The sequence below is a fragment of the Fistularia commersonii genome, chromosome 34 (genome assembly GCF_037954325.1).
Source record: "Fistularia commersonii isolate RoL2024-O1a breed Wild chromosome 34, RoL_Fcom_v1.0, whole genome shotgun sequence".
NCBI lineage: Eukaryota > Metazoa > Chordata > Actinopteri > Syngnathiformes > Fistulariidae > Fistularia > Fistularia commersonii.
The window spans coordinates 3,652,613-3,671,972 of NC_141317.1; the positions used below are offsets into that span (position 1 = coordinate 3,652,613).

The window sequence follows — 19,360 nt, forward strand, 5'->3', positions numbered from 1 at the left end:
GTGATATAAATATCTTGCAAAATGAACATCAGTCTCTAAAAGCTTAATGTAATCTCTCAGACCTGGTTGCTCATTCATCATCCTAAGAGATTTGGAATGATGTAAAATGGAAATTACAATCTGCTATTATGAAAAAAAAAGATAATAATTGATGGAGGTTTTCTTACTTTCAGTCTAACTATTTTCTGCTGCACTGTAGCCTGCATATGATACAACTCTAGCACTTTGCCATCTCTCACAATATAATCGTTAAAAATGTATATTGGGCATTTTAACTGTTTCAACATCAAAATCAAATCTCAATAGGCTGAATGTGAAGAGCCATGAGCAGCCTGCAAAAATCACTGTGCATCTCAATCTTACAGTCATTTCTAATTTGGAGAAATAGGTTTAGAAATTGAATTTATACCTTATTTATCACTTATGCATTTATCTATTAGACCACATCAAGTTTCTGGCACAGAATAGATTTTTTTACAACAATATATGCTTCTTTGCAGTTTTGCTTGATGTGCTTCGGTTGACTTCTGAAACTAAAGAAATTTTGGTGGCCAAAAATCAAAGTGCAAAGGAATAGTATTGGCATTTGAACGACAATCCCCACTGATATCGACTCAAAAGAAACATTTAAGATAGATACATATATGGATAGATGATTATTGATTCCCAGGGGGAAATTAAATCATCCTTGAACCCGGGTGTATCAGCCAAAAAATAAATACAAAGCTGAACAAAGAACACAATGTTGGTAAGAGGTGTGTAAACCTTCAGAATCAAATAGATCGTTTGTTCTTTGCAACAACTTCCTCCTATTGAACAGTTTATTTCCTGCCAGGTGAGGTCACAGAGGAAGGGGGCGGGGTTACTCCTGTCAATCACGCGATTGGCTCACCCTTCAGCCAATCACGTCCAAGGAGACTCCGGGGGCGGGGGGGCAAACCCGTGGAAAAACAGTCGCGTGGAACCATGGAAACCCAACAACGTCCGTCTGCGTCGGAGAAAGAACGTTAAAGTAATCGGATACCTTTGCGTGAGCGGTGTAACGAGACGTGACCGTATCCTCCAAGCGAGAACGATCGTCCACAGTGCCCACTCGCTCAGGTGACACAGCCCCCACCCACACCCACCCCTCACCCACCCCCACCTCAGAGATGTTGCCGTCTGTGGATGACAGCGGGGCAGGAGAACAGGATCGTGCGTGTGTCCCGCTCTCGTAGAAAGACGATCACACAGACCGGATCCTTTTTTGTGTTTTTTTTTTTTTGTTTGTTTTTAATTTTTTGTCGCTCCAGCTCAAGCAGGAGAAGAAGAAGGAGCCCACGCTCGCCCACCGTACCAGAAAAACCCACTCCACCCAGATGCGATGAGCGGCTCGGCGCTGGACAGCAAGACGGAGGTCAAGCAGGCCACCAAATATGTCAAAGAAACCGAGAACGTCGCGGAGAAATACTCTGCGATGACCGTGAGCAAGAACAGCAGCGACGTGAACATGAACGTCGGGGAGGTGTCCTCCGCAGCCTTCACCGCAGTCCCCACGCTCAAATCCGTCAAGAAGGTAGGAAACGTGACCCCCTCCCCCGCACCGTCCACACCATCACATCCCCCACCCGCCTAGGAGCCTGTCATTGGGCAGAGCCTGCATGTTCTGTCTGCAGGCACATGTGAGGTCCTCCATCCTAGTACTGCAGTGAAGTACTACACCGGTACGCAGTACTGCTGCAATATGCAATACTGCAATACGCCTGGCTGTGCTTGTCAAGTCCATCATCTGCATGTCCAGCAGTTGATGCTGATGTTGCGTTCTTGTGGGATCTCCATGTGGGATCGCGTCCGCCCATCCCAAGCCACCTCTGAAACTAATACTTATAGGTATTTAGAAGCATTTCCCCACAAACCTGGGAAAAACAGAGGATTCTCTAACCAAGGTGAAAATAGTCATGTAATTCCATTTTGTAATTCAAAATCAATAGCTCTGTGTTTATTCAAATGACAATGGGGGGTCCCCAGGAAACTAAACAAGTCTCGCTGACTCGACCTGCATTGATACAAGAGGAATAGGTGTAGTTCACGATTATCCCTCCACAAACTCTCATCATGCGGGTTTGGGATCTCAGAGATGGTTATGTGTGTGTGTGGGGGTGTTGGAGGGTCGGATATTTGTGATGCCTGTTGAATTGTGCCCGGCTGTGCTTGCGTTTGTGTGACCTCTGCTCGGTTTACGTGGGAGGAACCTCAAGTTTCTTGTTACACAATCATCAGACTTCCTCCGTTGAAGTGGAAGCTAAGTAGGGCTGCTTTTTTTTTTTTTTTTTTAATTTCCTTCTGCATCTTGTTTTCACTATGTACTCACGATAGCCTCGAGGTGCATTTCTCTATTCAAACATCGGATGGGAGATGATGTGAAGGCAAAATGCAAGGAAACATGTGAGCGGCACCCTTGCGTTTTCAAGTTGAGTCTAAAACCGCTTGATACTATAGGGAAATTGTACTGCTATGTGTTATTATATATTCATATTATGAAACTAAGGCTGAGGTAATAAAAGAACAAACCGTGTCCTTCATGACAACAGTCACTATCTATAGCTTCGTGCGGGCCACAAGCAGATGAGAACGTGAAATAATTTACTATGCTTTCATTTATGTTGTCTGGGAAAGACAGTGTGACCTGGGAGGGGAAGATGGCTGACCAGTGGAAATAAGCCCTACCTGGGGTTTGCATCGGGCAGCTTCTTACGGTTTCTGCACGGTGTAGAACTCACATTTTTGCCCATCTAGAAATAGAACTGTAGTTTCAAGGTGTCAATCAGGTCAGTCAATTAAAGTCCGGCAAATGGAGCGAAATCGAATATCCTGGGATATCAGCTCCCCCGCACTGCCTGCCGAGCCAGAGAGCTTGGTGTGCAGCCAAGGTGGAGGCCATTTTAAAGACACTTTAGGGAGGAAGACCCGATGAGTTATCTACGATGATGGCGAAGACAAGTATTGAGTATCTAAGTGCAAACTAAACAGACGGGGCCTATGATGTCCCTTCACAGCAAAAAAAAAAAAAGGTTTGTTGACATGTTTCCACGGTTTGCCTGCTGAAGCTGTGAGGTTGTGATGTCACTTTAACGCCTCCCTGGCTCCGAACCGGACACTCAAAATGCGAGTTTTTCCCCCGATGTCACTTTGAGAAGTCAGCTCTCTCACGATGAAGTCAGCGGCGTTTTCCTGAAAGTTTCCAGAAGACAGGTGTCAAAATGGAGTTGCAGGACGCCGGGGCAGAGGACTCCCGCTGGGTTGGCTCCAAGCTCGGCTCCGCAATCTGCCAACCTTAAAACACGGCGTACTGTGAATAGATAAACCTGAGAACACCAAGATACACGATCGATCGTATGTTCCGTGTAATATCTCCCGGTGCTTGAAGAGGAAATGTCACAACTCCATGAACAGGAAGTTTCTGTAGTTCAGCTCAGAGCATCTGACAAGCCGTTGAAGATAAAGGGTAGAAAAGATATCCGGTCAGAGAGTAATAAGAGCAGATCTTGTATTTTCATGAAAAACAAGATGTTTAAGCTTCCTTTGGCAGGTCTAGTCTTCGTTTTAAGTAGGGATCCAACAATCTGTCCAGAATGTTATACACATGACTGGACTCTTGACTGTCTGCCAGTACAGAGTGGCTATCAGATACCCATGTTTGATTAGAGGCGTACTTTGCAAAAAAGACCGTGATTGTTGCGCGTAATGCGAGTCATTTGTGATGATCTTGAATTTTTTTTTTCTCGCACAAGAGGATTCGAAAGAGGTGGCAAGAAACTAGAATTTATGTCAAAGAAGATATTCCCAGCAACGGGGCTCCCAGACTTCAAATATAACCCCCGACCCCCTGTCTGGTTAGGTAATAATGTCTGCACTCTGAGCCGCCTCAGGGAGCCGCACTGAAAACATATTGGATGGTAGGAATGTGCGGTGCGCTCATGAAAACAAAGCTGCGTGTTATGAATAAATGTGAGAGGACAGTGTCAAACTGAGCCTGCCGTTTGCACGGACGAGGGAAAAAAAAAAAGAAACGAGTGAAAGAAAAACAACACAGCTCGGCCGTGATAAAGGATGAAGCGAATGAATTTAATCCAAGACGCTGTTGGACAAATGGAGATGAGTGTCCGCCGTGGCCCGCACTGCATCATCACGTTATCAACTGAGAGGTGCTTGGAACACAAATGAATAAGGGAAATAGGTGTGTGAGTGTTTGTGTGAGAGAGGGAGACTGTGTGTGTGTGTGTGTGTGTGTGTGTGTGTGTGTGTGTGTGTGTGTGTGTGTGTGTGTGTGTGGGTGAGAGATTCAGAGAACACTACTCTACCTCCTCTCACTGTGAATCCATCGCATAGTTACACAATACCCTGGGAATGGGACTCACTCACTGCGAGTTTGTTCTTGGATAATAATTTCAATTTGATCCTGCATCTAGTCCGTTACGTCATTGTGTCTCGAGTTTCCCGCAGGTCAAATAAAGTTTTTTTTCCCTCTATTTTGAAAGATTTCAAAGAAGTTTTTATACACATTCAGGTGGATTTTCAAATATATGCCGACCGTTTTCACCTTATAGAAGAGACTGCCCTCTGAGTTTGGTGCCCCCTAGTGGAAGCAGGTCAAGGGCATCGACGGTTCGACTAAAAGCGTCACACATACGCGTGCACACATGTGCACCGTTTTTTTTTTTACCGTGTCTACACAAGTACTGTGTTTATCCCAAAGTCTGACCCACATTAACATTAGGGGGAAAAGTCACCATAAGATGAGAAATATAGCACATCCACACTGACTAGTTGCTTCATTTCTCACCGTGTTCTCAGTCACACCTCAGCCTGTTGAGTTTTTGCTGCTCTTACCCCGATGCAGAATATTTGTCACGTTATTGGTAAAAGGTGTAGTTTATTTAGAAATATAAGTATTCTAGAAGTGTAACAATATCACATACTTAAACTGAGCATTTTCTTTGCTGCCAGCGCACCTTTAGTTGCTTAACTTGACACTGTCGGCCTGTTTTCAAACCCTTGATTTTTGTGAAAGGACCCGCGCGGGTAGGCCAGTGTGTCTTTTACGATCAGGGTAAGTCGGTAATAGGGCAGGGCAGCGTGGCGCCCTTACGCTACAGACACGCCACAGCTTAAGTCTGTGACCTGGCCTGCTATCTAGGAGGGACGGGGTATTTTTAGCTGTAAGATGGGACTAGATGGGCTGCTTATTGATGCAGCAGAAGGTTAATGGAAACAGGGTTTAATTCCTCCTGTCAATCCCCTTTCATTTAGTAGTCCAAATCACAGCCTAAAGTAAAAAGCTGAAGCAAATGTGTGTGTGTATGTGTGTGTGCGTGGGATTTTCTCTTCCTTTTTCTACCCGGTAATTCTTTCTAGAATATATGCTCTATACACTTAAAGAACTCATGCAAAAGAATATGACCTACTGACTTTAGCAGCTGTTTGTCAAGGGCAGGCCCAGCCGGCGAAAGCGAGCGGCTCAATCGGAATCAACTTGTCCTTTCTCTGGCGGCCTCTCTCTCTCTCTTCCTCTCTCGCTCTCTCCGTCTTTCCAGGTTGGCCATTAGAAATCATGATAAAAGGTGGGAACCTCCCCCTGGCTCTGCCTGGGAGTGTTCTAGGATAATAGCATCAGGGACACCTAGTACCATCAAACAGAGGACGCTCAGGCAAAAGGGAAGTAGGCTGGAAAACTGGAGGACTGGCAGTCATGGCTAACAAACACGGGCTCGGGAGAGAAAGGGTGAGTGGCTGCTAATACATCGCAGATCACAGGGAGGTCATCCAGTAGTTGTGCTGTATTCTTACGGATTCTCTAATTCTGCTCGACTGATAATGACACCCCTTTTTTGGGATGTCATGAGTTTTGTTTTGTTTTGTTTTTTAAATGACTGCTGCGGACAACACAGACATACTTCCTTTTTGACTCGCAACAACGTTTCACCGGCCGCAGCTTTGAAATACCAAGTTCTCGAAAGATCTTTTTTTTTTTTTTGTTTACGCCGATCATCTTTTGAGACAGAACATGAGGGTGGCGGAACACGAATGGTGTCTTGAGCACTTTTGAGTAATTACCCATTAATTGGATTAACCTCTAGGATTCCCTAAAGTTGAAAACAAGAGACGAGTAGAGGATAAAATACTGAAAAAAAACAACGAATCTGCAGGAGTGCAAAACCTCCGCTGAATCCCTACCGGTCCTCATCCAAACATAAAAGTGCTGCTTTTGAGAGCGAGCCCTCGGAGGTGAGAGAACCTGCAGAGAACTCCTAGCTTCTTCACTTTCTGTATACTCTCACATGGGATGGTTAAAGCTCAGGTGTGACTAGAAAAAAAGCTAAGGCTTCTGAAAATTTAATATTAGTACAAAATTTAAAAAGAGGTTTGTAGACTTTAATCTTATTTAATATGTATGTTTAATTTCATGTGTCTTTATTGAACTGATATTCGTGCAGCAGCTAGTGGGTAAGTGAGTCACATGTTCCAGTTGTAGCCAGCTGTTACCTTTTGAAAAATGATACTCTCAGTTTTTAATCCGTGTTGCCATTTTTACCAGTATACTACAGTTTTAGAAATATTGTTTAGGTCAGTGCACATCACACTCAAACGTTACCCATCTCGCTGTTGTCAGTCTGGCAGTCTTATGTTCCCGGATTTATCATGTGTGTGTTGTGTCAACTCTGCCAGCCGGCACATTAGTTTTCAGTGCAAACACATTGTATGGACATCTAAAATAAAAGAATAAGCAAATCTTGCAATGCCTCGATCGATGAAGACGCGAGGATTAACCGATGATTAAAAGCGTGTATTCAAAGACTGAACACAAAGGGGTGGGGAGGTGTGTACGGCGAAATAAATCGAGCAATTCCACCTGTTTTTCTGGTCACCGTGCTTCATGGTTCGCCGCTCTGATTTGGTCGGATCCGATTCTGCAGACACAACTGGCCATAATACGAGCTCGGAGTTGGTCATAAAGACAACGGTTGCCCATCGACACCATAAACTAAGAGAAAAAATTGAATTTTGCATTATTCCATGGAACTCTTTGTACATACGGCGGTAAAAATGTTGTGATAAGTTGAGTCCTGTTCCGTCACAGATTCACGCATAATTTAAGGCTTTTACAATTGAAGGATGCTGCGCCGCGCAGGCCAGACACCAGCATGCACATTCTGCTTCCGGGTCTGGGTGCTGTGATTCTCTTCCTGTCCGTGACCTTGTCAAGAACACGACTCAGCGTCTGTTAGACCCTTGGGTGTCACTGTTTACTCACACATGAAAGTAACAGATCACATCCTGTATTTCTTCAACAGATTATCAGTGCGTCCGTGTTGATGGTCGTCTTATTCTGCTTGTGTTTCGAGATGATAAAAAAAAAAAACATTTCTAAGACACAATCAAGCAGAGGTTCGCTCGGCACTGACATTTAGTTGGCACTGAAATATTGTGATTTGGCAGTGGGCTCACCTTCATAAATATCAATATATAGACAGGACTGTCTCAGAAAATTAGAATATTGTGATTAAGTTCTTTATCGTCTGTGCTGCAATTACAAAAACCAAAATGTCATACATTCTGGATTCATTACAAATCTACTGAAATATTGCAAGCCTTTTATTATTTTGATATTGCTGATTATGGCTTACATCTTAAGAAAACTCAAAAATCCTATCTCAAAATATTAGAATGTCATGAAAAAGTAATTTTTTTTTTTTTAAATTGCATTACAGAAGATAAAGAACTTTATAACAATATTCTAATTTTCTGAGACAGTCCTGTATTTATTGAGCACTTTCCATCAGAGTGCAGAACAAGTGAGAAGGATTGAGTGTTGAAGTAGTAATGAAATGACAGAAAATATTTTTCATTAACCCCAGAGACTGGACATTGGAGAATTGTATTTTTTGACAAAGTGGAGTCTTAAAAGTCTTAAACTTCCTCCTTTCTCTGCAAAGGGAATCTCTTCAATGGAAATGCATCAACATCCAGTGTTTTCTTTAAAACAACAAACTACGTTTGATCTTGACGGCACTGTTCTACTGCTAAAAATATATTTCTAACGGGTTTCTTCTGCCAGGCCCTTTCTGGGTAAGCATGTTATAAAAGTCTGTCTTTGACCTGTAGCTGTGCGCTAATTCACTTTATTTGCTTTTGATCGTGAGCCCTTTGAAGGGTTGGGTTGACGTGATAAACAAAAAAAACATCTCCCATTGCCTGTCTGTTCAAAGCGGAAATCTCATCCGAAAAAAAACTAAAAAAAAAAACCCGAAATAGCCAAATGGACCGAAATTCAGTAGAACCTCAGCTTACGAACGTCCCTAATCGTGAACAAATCGACCTATAAGTTTTCAATCTAAGTTTGTATCGAGCTGCGAACGAGCCTCTGTGCACAAACACACAAAACAACAAGCTCATGGGCTTTTCTGCGTTGTGGCGTTGTAGCGTAGCCGCAGTCATGTGTTGTACTCTGCATTGTATTATGCTTGTTCTCAGTAAATTAGCCCTCATTATTGCTCCCAAAAAAGTCATGAGTACTAGTGGTGTAAAGAAGTAGTTAAGAATTACAGTCAATCTGACAAAGGAAATAATCGCTAAACATGAGCGTGGTGTTCACGTTACAGATCTTGCCAACCACAAAGACGACTAAAGACGGCTGATGTGGCTAAAGAGGTGACTATGTTAACAAAGCAAAGGTCTCAAATCTTAGAAGAAGTAGAAAAGTGATTGTAAGTTTGGATGAGAAAAAACATGAGAAACACAGTCATAATGAAGGTTATCTTTAATTCCTTTCTTTTTTTTTTTGCCACAAATAAACCCATAAAAAAAGTTTCAAAAGAGTACAGTATGTTTTTTGAGGCGGGTGGACGGATGAATGGGGTTTGACTTGATTTCAATGGGAAAAATGGATTTGGGTCACAGAGTCAAAGAACGGATTCGAGGTTGTATTATATAATCTAAAACAACATGAATACACCACATGAAGAATACAAATGATGGTTGATGTGAAAGATAATATTCTTTATTCACTTTTTCTCACTCATCTAATTTCATTGTTGACATTTTGTACATAGGGGCAGAAAACTGAACCCAAAGTGAGCCAGGTCTGTATTTTGCCATCCTCGCTTTGACCCGCACGCTGTTTCCACTGGTTCTCCCCAGATCCAGTTCGCCAACACCGAGGACAAACAGGAATTCAGCAAGTATCCCACCAAGGCCGGGCGCCGCTCCCTCTCTCGGTCCATCTCGCAGTCCTCCACAGACAGCTACAGCTCAGGTGCTGCTCAAAAAAACAAAAATTACTTTTTCATGATATTCTAATATTTTGAGATAGGATTTTTGAGTTTTCTTAAGATGTAAGCCATAATCAGAAATATTAAAATAATAAAAGGCTTGCAATATTTTAGTTGATTTGTAATGAATCCATAATGTTTGACATTTTTGTTTTTGTAATTGCATCACAGAAGATAAAGAACTTAATCACAATATTCAAATTTTGTGAGACAGTCCTGTAGAGAAGGATTGGTACTCTTTGAAGGCACTGATTTGATAACAGCAGGGCTCCGCCTGGCACGTCGAGGTCTAAGTAGTTGTTGGTTCTGGTCTTGATTGCGATAAAAGCTTCCCCGGTGGTGTTGTTAATGTCAGTACAAATGGAAACGTCCATTTTTCAATGCATTCCCATTAGCTTATTTATAACGTGTTCATATGCGCACATAAATCCCTTTGCACTCATTTTCATTAAAGATCTGCATAGAATTTAACTCATGGGAATCACTGATTCCCCCTTTAACACAATGACATGAGGCGGGTTGTCTTGTAACTGGTCCCATTATACGCTTTCACCGACGATAATCATATCTTATATGTCTTCCAGCTGCATCCTACACCGACAGCTCTGATGATGAAACCTCCCCCCGGGACAAAGCCCAGGTCAACACCCACGGCAGCAGTGACTTCTGTGTCAAGAACATCAAACAGGCCGAATTCGGTCGGCGCGAAATCGAGATAGCGGAACAAGGTATGCGTGGCTTTGTGGGGACATTTTCAGACAACTTCTGACTCGCAACGCATTGGTCCTTGGTTCAATTCTGCTTCCCCGCGTCTGCCTGGGTTTCTTCCGGGTCCCTGGGTTTCCTCCGACCTTCCGCAAAACATGCAGCGGGGTTAATCTGAGCCGAAATTTCCCAGATGTGTGAACGAGATGGTGAATGGTTGTTGTGATCGACCGATCCAGGGTGAACCTCTTGTGCAATCATAGCTTGGATGGAGGGTTGGATCGCCAGCTTCGCAGCAGCCCTGAGTGCAGGATAAGATGAGATGAGATGAGAACAACTTTATTTATCCCGAAGGAAATTGTTGTGCCAGAGTTTCAAGCAAAAACATAACAGTAATAGATAATAGTAGGAATAGATAATAGTAGGAAGGAGGGAGAAGTAAATTCAATTAACTAAATTGCAGTACAGATAAGCATAGTATAGTATAGTATAGATAAGCAGTATAGATAGTGAATGAATGTCCATAAATGTCCTGCAAAAATGTCCTCTTGATTCCAAATCAGTTTCCAACCCAAGGCTACAGTCCCAACGACAGTCTGTCATTTGCTATGCAATACTTTATCTTTGTGTGATACTTAAATGTTTATTTTCTTTAATTGCTCAAAGGCAGCAACTCATGTACCTCCTGTCTCTTCAGACGTGTCTGTCGTCCGACTGTCTGTTTGTGCCCGTTTCTGTTGACAGTGCTCATGTTAGTAGTAAGTAGGTGAAAGCGCCCCATAAGTGCTCTTCAAGCGTAAACCGGAGCTGTAACAGCTGTTGCTGACATTGTTGTTGTTCCGCCCAATTACCGCAAATCCACCATGTAGAAAAAGCCGTTCTCCCTTTCACGATGTCAGTCTTCTCCCCTCATTAAAAGAAAGTGAAAAAAAAACTTTTTGGTTTGTTTGTTCATCTTTCATCACACTTTACTCTAGATATGTCTGCCTTGATCTCCCTGAGGAAGCGAGCCCAGGGAGAGAAGCCGCTGGCCGGGGCAAAGATCGTAGGATGCACCCACATCACCGCCCAGACAGCGGTACGTCCTCTTTCTCCGTCTCTGCACGTCACTGGTCGCATTTATCTCCTTGTCTCCTGACCACCGCTTTTTGTCCGGTTTCCAGGTGCTGATCGAGACTCTGGTGGCCCTGGGCGCCCAGTGCCGCTGGACCGCCTGCAACATCTACTCCACGCAGAACGAGGTGGCTGCTGCTCTCGCTGAGACAGGTACGACCGCCCCCTCCCTTTTCCGACCATTCTTGGAGCGCATGTATGTACAGTATATCAACATATACGCGCATGTATCGGGGTCCTGTTCCGAAATGCACCCGTGGTTCAGCCTTGCTTTCCGTGTCCTGCAGGAGTGCCTGTTTTCGCATGGAAGGGCGAATCCGAGGACGACTTCTGGTGGTGCATCGATCGCTGTGTCAATACCGAAGGCTGGCAGGCCAACATGGTATCAACCCGACACAACCCCATTGAAATTCACGTTCCTCCGAGGCGTCGGCTTCATTGCTTCATTGCTGATTTGATCCTCCTAGATTCTCGATGATGGCGGTGATTTAACACACTGGGTTTACAAGAAATATCCCAGCGTCTTCAAGAAGGTCCGGGGCATTGTGGAGGAGAGCGTCACCGGCGTGCACAGGTGAGACTGGATCCGGATTAACACGACCAAGGATGGAGGAAAATGAGTTTAACTTCTAAAAGCCGTGAAGGAACCCATTAACTTATTGCTTTATTAGTAGTATTTTGGACTTTAGGACTCACTTTGATAATTAAATCTATAAATAACACCAAGAATTGTGCCTCTTTATTATAACCGTAAAGAAACGCTTGGTTTATAATACTGTTGAGTTACAGTGGGTTCTTTTTTGTGGTTTTAAGCACAGATTTAAGATATTATGACATATAGCATCATAAAGCAGTCAGATAAGCCACATTTGTATAAATACAACCCTCCCCAATGAAAAGCTGGAATTCAAAAGGTCACTTGCCTTTTTATTTTAACCAGAACCTATTTGAGAAACTTGATCGGACTGGACTGCGGGTCACAGCAGCTGGGCATGTCCAACTCTCTGTGGGATCAATTAACCAGATACCTTGGAAAGTCAAAGGCAATGCAGGATTGCAGCTCATTTTACATATATTTAAAACACACACTGATGTCTCTTTAGATTGTATCAACTCTCAAAGGCTGGGAAGTTGTGTGTCCCCGCCATGAACGTGAACGACTCTGTCACCAAGCAGAAATTTGACAACCTGTACTGCTGCCGTGAGTCTATTCTGGACGGGTGAGGAGAAAACCATATTTAGCTCTTTTAAAAAAATTCAAAAAGCTAACTGTATTTGGACAAATACCATTGTTTTTGCTTTTGATAGTGCCAGAAGTCACAACCTTTGAATTGCGAAAATGTGTGTTGTTTTGTTGTATCCCTGCCAGCTTGAAGAGGACCACAGACATAATGTTTGGAGGCAAACAAGTCATCGTGTGTGGTTATGGAGAGGTTAGTCACTCTTTTTTTTTTTTTTTTTTTGTTTGCCCGATGGCATGATTCTGTCTTTTCAAGAGGAGCAGCGGCCCAGTTTTTGGATGTTTCATTTTATGAGGAACTCTACTGGTCTGTAGGTGGGGAAAGGCTGCTGCACCGCTCTCAAGGCCCTGGGTGCTATCGTGTGCATCACCGAAATCGACCCCATCTGCGCCCTGCAGGCGTGGTGAGTGACTAACGCTATCATTCAATATTGTTACATCAGTAAATGTGCCATTGTAGCCGTGCTATCGTCAGTTTGCTGCACATCAGATAAGCTGCAATGGCAGAAGTGTAATCAGTTACACTTATCGTCACTCTTCGCTTTTTATAATAATGAAAATACCTCTTTTTGTGCGATCACGCAGCATGGATGGCTTCCGAGTGGTCAAGCTGAGCGAGGTCATACGGCAGATGGATGTGGTGATAACTTGTACTGGTACTGTGCCCTGCTCAGTGGCATTCATTACTTCTGCTATTATAGCCACAGAGTTAACAGCACGCTATCCCGACACATGCCTCATTTAAAGATCCCGGTCCCGAAACCCACATATTTGATAGAAATGCTAAGATTTCCACATTTGGTGATTTTGTTACGCTATAGTAATAGCAATCCAGTTGTCATAAATATTTATAAATCGCTTGATGAGCTCATAAATACATCAAATGTTGATACACAGGGAACAAAAATGTCGTCACCAGAGAACAGCTCGACAGGATGAAGAACGGCTGCGTCGTCTGTAACATGGGACACTCGAACACCGAGATCGATGTGGTATTGCCTGTATTTTTACGCTAAACATACGTTTTGTCACATTCTCCGTCCAGCGATAGGGCCGACGTGACTTTTGTCCGCTGTCCCCCAGGCGAGTCTGCGCAGCCCCGAGCTGACCTGGGAGCGAGTGCGCTCTCAAGTTGACCACATCATCTGGCCTGACGGAAAGAGGGTTGTCCTGCTGGCAGAGGTGATGTCCTCGTGCACGTCGACATCATTCCAACCGTCACTGATGTCGCGCTTAACACGCATTTCAATCAAATAACGCTTTCTAAAGGGCCCTATAATCGCCAGAAATCATATTGTCTCATAAAATGAGTTGTTTGCCTTTCTTCATATGCGTTCTGAAATAGCATAATGAGCATCCACGTTGTTTGAATCGTACCGATTTTATTTCACAGGGTCGTCTCCTAAACCTCAGCTGCTCCACAGTGCCTACATTCGTGCTGTCCATCACTGCTACAACCCAGGTCAGTAAAAATAATACGTTTTATTTTAAGGTGCCTTACTCGGCAATCGAGGACACCGCACAGAAGTATACTTGTACACAAAATACAGATTTAAGAGAAACAATAAATATTAAAAACAAAAAAAGTGACCGACTGGTAGAAATGAAAAATGGCAGTTGCCGTCAGATGGAATAGGTCGCTTTAAACACGTGTGTTTGGGAAGTAGGGGGAATGACTTGATGTTTACGATTAGGGGTGAAAGGTCAGAACCGATCCAGATCAGTAAATCCATCGCCCCTATTTCAAAGAGATCCACCTATGTGTTGGTGCTGTGTGTGTGTGTGTGTGTGTGTACGGGTGTCAGTGGGGATGAAACTTCAAGACGGATTCTTAGAGTCTCAAGGCATGTAAAGAGTATTTTTCTGTTTTGTAGTCATGTTTTGTTCTGTACCGGCCTCCACTGTGAACCCAAAGCTGCTGTGTTGTGTTGTCTGTAGGCTCTGGCCCTGATTGAGTTGTTCAACGCTCCGGAGGGACGCTATAAACAGGATGTGTACCTTCTGCCCAAGAAAATGGGTAAAAGGAAACCTTTTAATTTTTTTTATTGTATTTATTGTTGTCATATGAGGAGGAATATTAAAGAAATGAGAAAAAGAAACGTACTTGCAACAACGAATACATTCCTTTGACCGATCATCGCCACTGCTCAATGTTAACTTCATGAGTAAAGCAATTTGGATTTCCAGAGATTTTAGATTATGATCTTCTGTCCAGATGAGTATGTGGCCAGCTTGCACCTACCAAACTTCGACGCTCATCTAACGGAGCTGACCGACGAGCAGGCCAAGTACATGGGCCTCAACAAGAACGGCCCCTTTAAACCTAATTACTATAGGTATGTCTCAACTGCTTTCAATTCAGTTCGCCATTATTCGTACGTCATGTATTTTAAATTGTAATCACATTTCGTTTTATTCACAGGTATTAATGAGAGCATCTGATGCTGTGATTGTCAATACACAGGTGCCCTGGAATTAACAGAGATATCTATTTTATTTTCTAAATTGCTACAGAACGGAGGAATTATTTTACTTATGCTGGATGTAACATATTAAAAAACACTTATGACATTCTGTTGAATATGACAGAGAGAATTGAGACGCTTAGGAAACCTATGATATATAATCAACTAACCTGTTGTGTCTTGTCACGTATTAAAACAAAAGCCTGCCTGCATGATGTCACGCGTTAGTACTTTTAGTTGCTCTATGCTTACGCTTTAAAATTTATCTTACTCGATGGTACGGTTGATTTGTTGTTTGTTCACCCTTGACAAGCGCAGTGCCAAAGGACTAGCCATAGGAGTTGAACACTCGGTACCAGTTAAACTTTCTGAATACATTCCATGCAGCAGTTTGGACTGAACATTTTTTTTGGGGGGGGGTTGGGGTTATTTCAGGTGCTAATTAAGTTAAATGGTATCTGCATACTCGCCATAAAAGGTATCATCCAGTCATCTAGCTTTTATTATCATGATGTTACGTGACACTTACTATTTTAACCATATGAACAAGCGGCTGAGTCCATTCACAACCCATGACTCATAAGCCGTCGGTGTAAGACTGTGTGTTTGTTATTCAACAATCGATCTTAGATGATCTTTGACGTTCTCTCTTTTCACTGCCTTTGAAAGCTAAGCTTTTTAATTTTGCGGTAACGGTATAAAACATCGAATTCTGCCTCGACGCGTGCGAAGAACGTCGGAACGTATGTGCAGTGCGCATTCCCGAAAAGGTGAAAATGCGCCGGGGGAGACTGTCGAAACATCTTCGAACTGCAAAAGCTCCCCCTCTCACACAAATTTCCATTGGCTCACGCAGATTCCTGCTAAATTTGTCTCGGCCCAAGTAGTAGAGCTACAAAGTGTTTTGACTGGATAAGACTTTTAAGGGCATGGTATGAATGTGCCTTTTGAATAATTTTAAATCAAATATTCTGCAATGTCCTCGAGCAGACTGACACTGTTTTACTTTAAGCTGCATCTGTCATTGGAATATATGCTGTCTTCTCTCTATTTCTTTTGGTTTTGAATTGTTACAAATGTAACTTTCACAGTTGAAAGTTAGATTTTACGTTTTGTCAGATGACTGTGTCTGTCTTAATTCGATCCGGCCGGATCGCATGAAATTCTTTTCACTCACACCTTGTCATAAGATGCACCGATCAGCAATAAAGCAAGCTTGCAGAGTTGAGTAACTTTAAACAAGTCAGAGTGTGTTTATCCCGTGAAAAATGAGTAACATGGGCTCGGGATATTTGAACGTTTTCAGTCATTTGGGGAGCTGAGGATCAGAAATCGCGAGTGCTCGCGCTTCCACACACCTCCCATGAATGTGAGTCACTGCTACATTGTATTCCCTGGCAGTCACCCTCACTGACTGTCAAACTGCTGCCCCTCTCTGGAATATTCCCAGCGCTCTAAGGCCAGCAGCATTAGTTGCTAATATTAACAGTTGAGTCACTCAGCTTGGAGACGATAGGGGTGGGGAGGGGGCCGGACGGGATTTTTCTGGAAGCCTGTTTAGATACTATAAAAGCAAGCGGCCTGAGTCGTCGGAAGAACTAGAAGGCAAAGCTTATCGAGGACACGAGCGAGAGCCCTCATCCTCTTTGGACGACAGAACTCGTGACTGAACGTAAGTGCTGCGACTGATGAGCTTTTAAAATGGAGAGTAGAGAGTTTATGCGACGGTGTACGTGGAGCGGTGTTAAATGCATAAAAGGAAGCTCTAGATTGTAACTTTTCTAATGCGATATTACGACACTGAGAATAAAAAATGATATAAAAGACACATTAAATCTGTTGATTTTTTATAAAATAGGAATGAGCCATGATAAACAGCATACGATATATTATAATGACCAAATGTTGTGACATTTTCACCTCACGTATGTATTCATTCGTTCTAGCAATAAATGCAACTTGAAATTAGACGGGGGGGCCGGTTGTCTGAACTATTTCAGGAGCAATGATGTTTCCCCCTTTTTTTTCACTTTCTGTTTGCGCTCTAAAGTTATCGACGAGATGTCGGCAAAAGGAATCTCTATCGGCATCGACCTGGGCACCACCTATTCGTGTGTTGGGGTTTTCCAGCATGGCAAAGTGGAGATTATTGCCAACGATCAGGGCAACAGGACGACTCCCAGCTATGTGGCCTTCACCGACACGGAGAGGCTCATTGGGGACGCCGCCAAGAATCAGGTCGCCATGAACCCGACGAACACAATCTTTGACGCCAAGCGGCTGATCGGACGAAAATACAATGAAACCGTCGTCCAGTCCGATATGAAACTCTGGCCTTTCAAAGTGATTTCCGATAACGGGAAGCCTAAAGTCCAGGTAGAGTACAAAGGGGAGATCAAGTCCTTCTATCCGGAGGAGATCTCCTCCATGGTCCTGGTCAAGATGAAGGAAATAGCCGAGGCATACCTGGGACAGAGGGTCTCCAACGCCGTCATCACCGTTCCGGCTTATTTCAATGATTCACAGAGGCAGGCCACCAAAGATGCCGGCGTGATCTCAGGCTTGAACGTTCTGAGGATCATCAACGAGCCCACGGCGGCGGCCATCGCCTACGGACTGGATAAAGGCAAAAGAGGAGAACGCAACGTTCTCATCTTTGACCTGGGCGGGGGCACCTTCGACGTGTCCATCCTGACCATCGAGGACGGCATCTTCGAAGTGAAATCCACCGCGGGGGACACTCACCTCGGCGGGGAAGACTTCGACAACCGGATGGTGAACCACTTTGTGGAGGAATTTAAAAGAAAACACAAGAAGGACATCAGCCAGAACAAGAGAGCGGTGAGGAGACTGAGGACGGCGTGCGAGAGGGCAAAGAGAACGCTGTCGTCCAGCACCCAGGCCAGTATTGAGATCGACTCTCTCTACGAGGGCATCGACTTCTACACCTCCATCACGAGGGCTCGCTTTGAGGAGCTCAACTCCGAGCTCTTCAGGGGAACGCTGGAGCCCGTGGAGAAGGCGCTGCAAGACGCCAAACTCGACAAATCCAAGATCAACGATATCGTCCTGGTCGGCGGCTCCACGAGAATCCCCAAAATCCAAAAACTCTTGCAGGACTTTTTCAACGGCAGAGAGCTGAACAAGAGCATCAACCCGGACGAGGCGGTGGCCTACGGCGCCGCGGTCCAGGCGGCCATCCTCATGGGCGACACTTCGGAGAACGTCCAAGATCTGCTGCTGCTGGACGTGGCCCCGCTGTCGCTGGGAATTGAAACCGCTGGAGGAGTCATGACCCCTCTAATCAAACGCAACACCACCATTCCTACCAAGCAGACTCAGATCTTCTCCACGTACTCGGACAATCAGCCGGGCGTCCTGATCCAGGTGTACGAAGGGGAGAGAGCCATGACCAAAGACAACAATCTCCTGGGGAAGTTTGAGCTCGCCGGCATCCCGCCGGCTCCCAGAGGGGTCCCGCAGGTGGAGGTAACGTTCGACATCGACGCCAACGGCATCCTGAACGTGTCCGCTGTGGATAAAAGCACCGGCAAAGAAAACAAAATCACCATCACCAACGACAAGGGCCGTCTCAGCAAGGAGGATATCGAGCGAATGGTGCAGGAGGCCGAGAACTACAAGGCCGACGACGAGGCGCAGAGGGACAAGGTCGCGGCGAAGAATTCCCTGGAGTCGTACGCCTACCACATGAAGAGCAGCGTCGACGACGCGAACGTGAAGGGAAAGATCAGCGAGGAGGATAAAAAGACGGTCGTTGACAAGTGCAACCAGACCATCTCCTGGCTCGAGAGCAACCAGCTGGCCGAGAAAGACGAGTACGAGCACCAGCAGAAAGAACTGGAGAAAGTTTGCAAGCCCGTCATCACCAAACTGTACCAGGGAGCCGCGCCGTCCGGGGGCTGTGGCTCCCAGACGGGGGGAAGCGCGAAGGGCCCCACCATCGAGGAGGTGGACTAAACAAGTAACGGCCACCGAGTCCCTTTTACGAGATTTTTTTATTCGGACTACATCACCATCGCTTGATATCACGAATCACAATTGTTTATCGATTTGTCCTTGCTGATAATATTAATAAAACACTTTTAAATATAACTGTCTTTTTTTTTTTTTTTTTTTTCCAAGATATTAAAAACATCCCCATCACCGTATTTGATATGTCATTCTTTATCTGTATTTTCAAAACCGAACTTGAGCAGGTTGCTCCTCCCGCAGGGTGACGCAAGGCACTTTAATTTAAATTTAAAACGCGCTCATGTGTCCCAAGACTCACAGACGATTACATAAAAAAAAGAAAGCACTTTAGGATCATTTTATGCTCGCAGAGGATTGATTTTTAGTGAAAATGTGTCATCCCCCATGACATCATTTGAACCAATAAACCCACTCAGATAATCACCTCTAGATAGCTAGAATAGCTCTAGAATGGGTACAACTATGTTTTTCTTTTTTTTTGGTGACATTTAATCATATATGACTACATATATAGCTATGTATAAATATCGATCGTA

General features: G+C 44.1%; 2 protein-coding genes across 3 annotated transcripts; both read left to right on the plus strand.

Moving 5' to 3' along the window:
- Nucleotides 1-967: 967 nt before the first annotated feature.
- On the plus strand, nt 968-16,070 carry ahcyl1 (adenosylhomocysteinase-like 1). 2 transcript variants are annotated; one of them, XM_086141924.1, is made up of 18 exons: nt 968-1,101; nt 1,293-1,555; nt 9,178-9,292; nt 9,893-10,036; nt 10,991-11,091; nt 11,177-11,279; nt 11,414-11,508; nt 11,594-11,700; nt 12,230-12,346; nt 12,496-12,559; nt 12,682-12,770; nt 12,952-13,022; nt 13,264-13,358; nt 13,450-13,548; nt 13,760-13,828; nt 14,305-14,383; nt 14,582-14,702; nt 14,789-16,070. In XM_086141924.1, the coding sequence occupies exons 2-18, from the start codon at nt 1,364-1,366 to the stop codon at nt 14,793-14,795; spliced, it is 1,668 nt and encodes a 555-aa protein (XP_085998050.1). In that variant the 5' UTR covers nt 968-1,101; nt 1,293-1,363; the 3' UTR covers nt 14,796-16,070. The 2 variants fall into 2 exon arrangements, with proteins under 2 accessions (XP_085998050.1, XP_085998051.1); XM_086141925.1 differs by lacking the exons at nt 968-1,101; nt 1,293-1,555 and adding an exon at nt 5,633-5,761.
- A 316-nt stretch (nt 16,071-16,386) lies between these two features.
- On the plus strand, nt 16,387-18,944 carry hspa1b (heat shock protein family A (Hsp70) member 1B). The gene is made up of 2 exons (XM_086141923.1): nt 16,387-16,503; nt 16,882-18,944. Exon 2 carries the CDS (start codon nt 16,893-16,895, stop codon nt 18,807-18,809), a length of 1,917 nt encoding a protein of 638 aa, XP_085998049.1. The 5' UTR covers nt 16,387-16,503; nt 16,882-16,892; the 3' UTR covers nt 18,810-18,944.
- The last annotated feature ends 416 nt before the right edge of the window (nt 18,945-19,360 follow it).

Bases quoted from the DNA above. Each gene is read 5' to 3' on its own strand.
- hspa1b (XM_086141923.1), top strand. From the start codon at position 16,893: ATGTCGGCAAAAGGAATCTCTATCGGCATCGACCTGGGCACCACCTAT.
- ahcyl1 (XM_086141924.1), top strand. From the start codon at position 1,364: ATGAGCGGCTCGGCGCTGGACAGCAAGACGGAGGTCAAGCAGGCCACC. The intron at 11,701-12,229 runs GTGAGACTGGAT...ATGTCTCTTTAG, and splicing joins AGCGTCACCGGCGTGCACAG to ATTGTATCAACTCTCAAAGG. The intron at 14,384-14,581 runs GTAAAAGGAAAC...TCTTCTGTCCAG, and splicing joins CCTTCTGCCCAAGAAAATGG to ATGAGTATGTGGCCAGCTTG.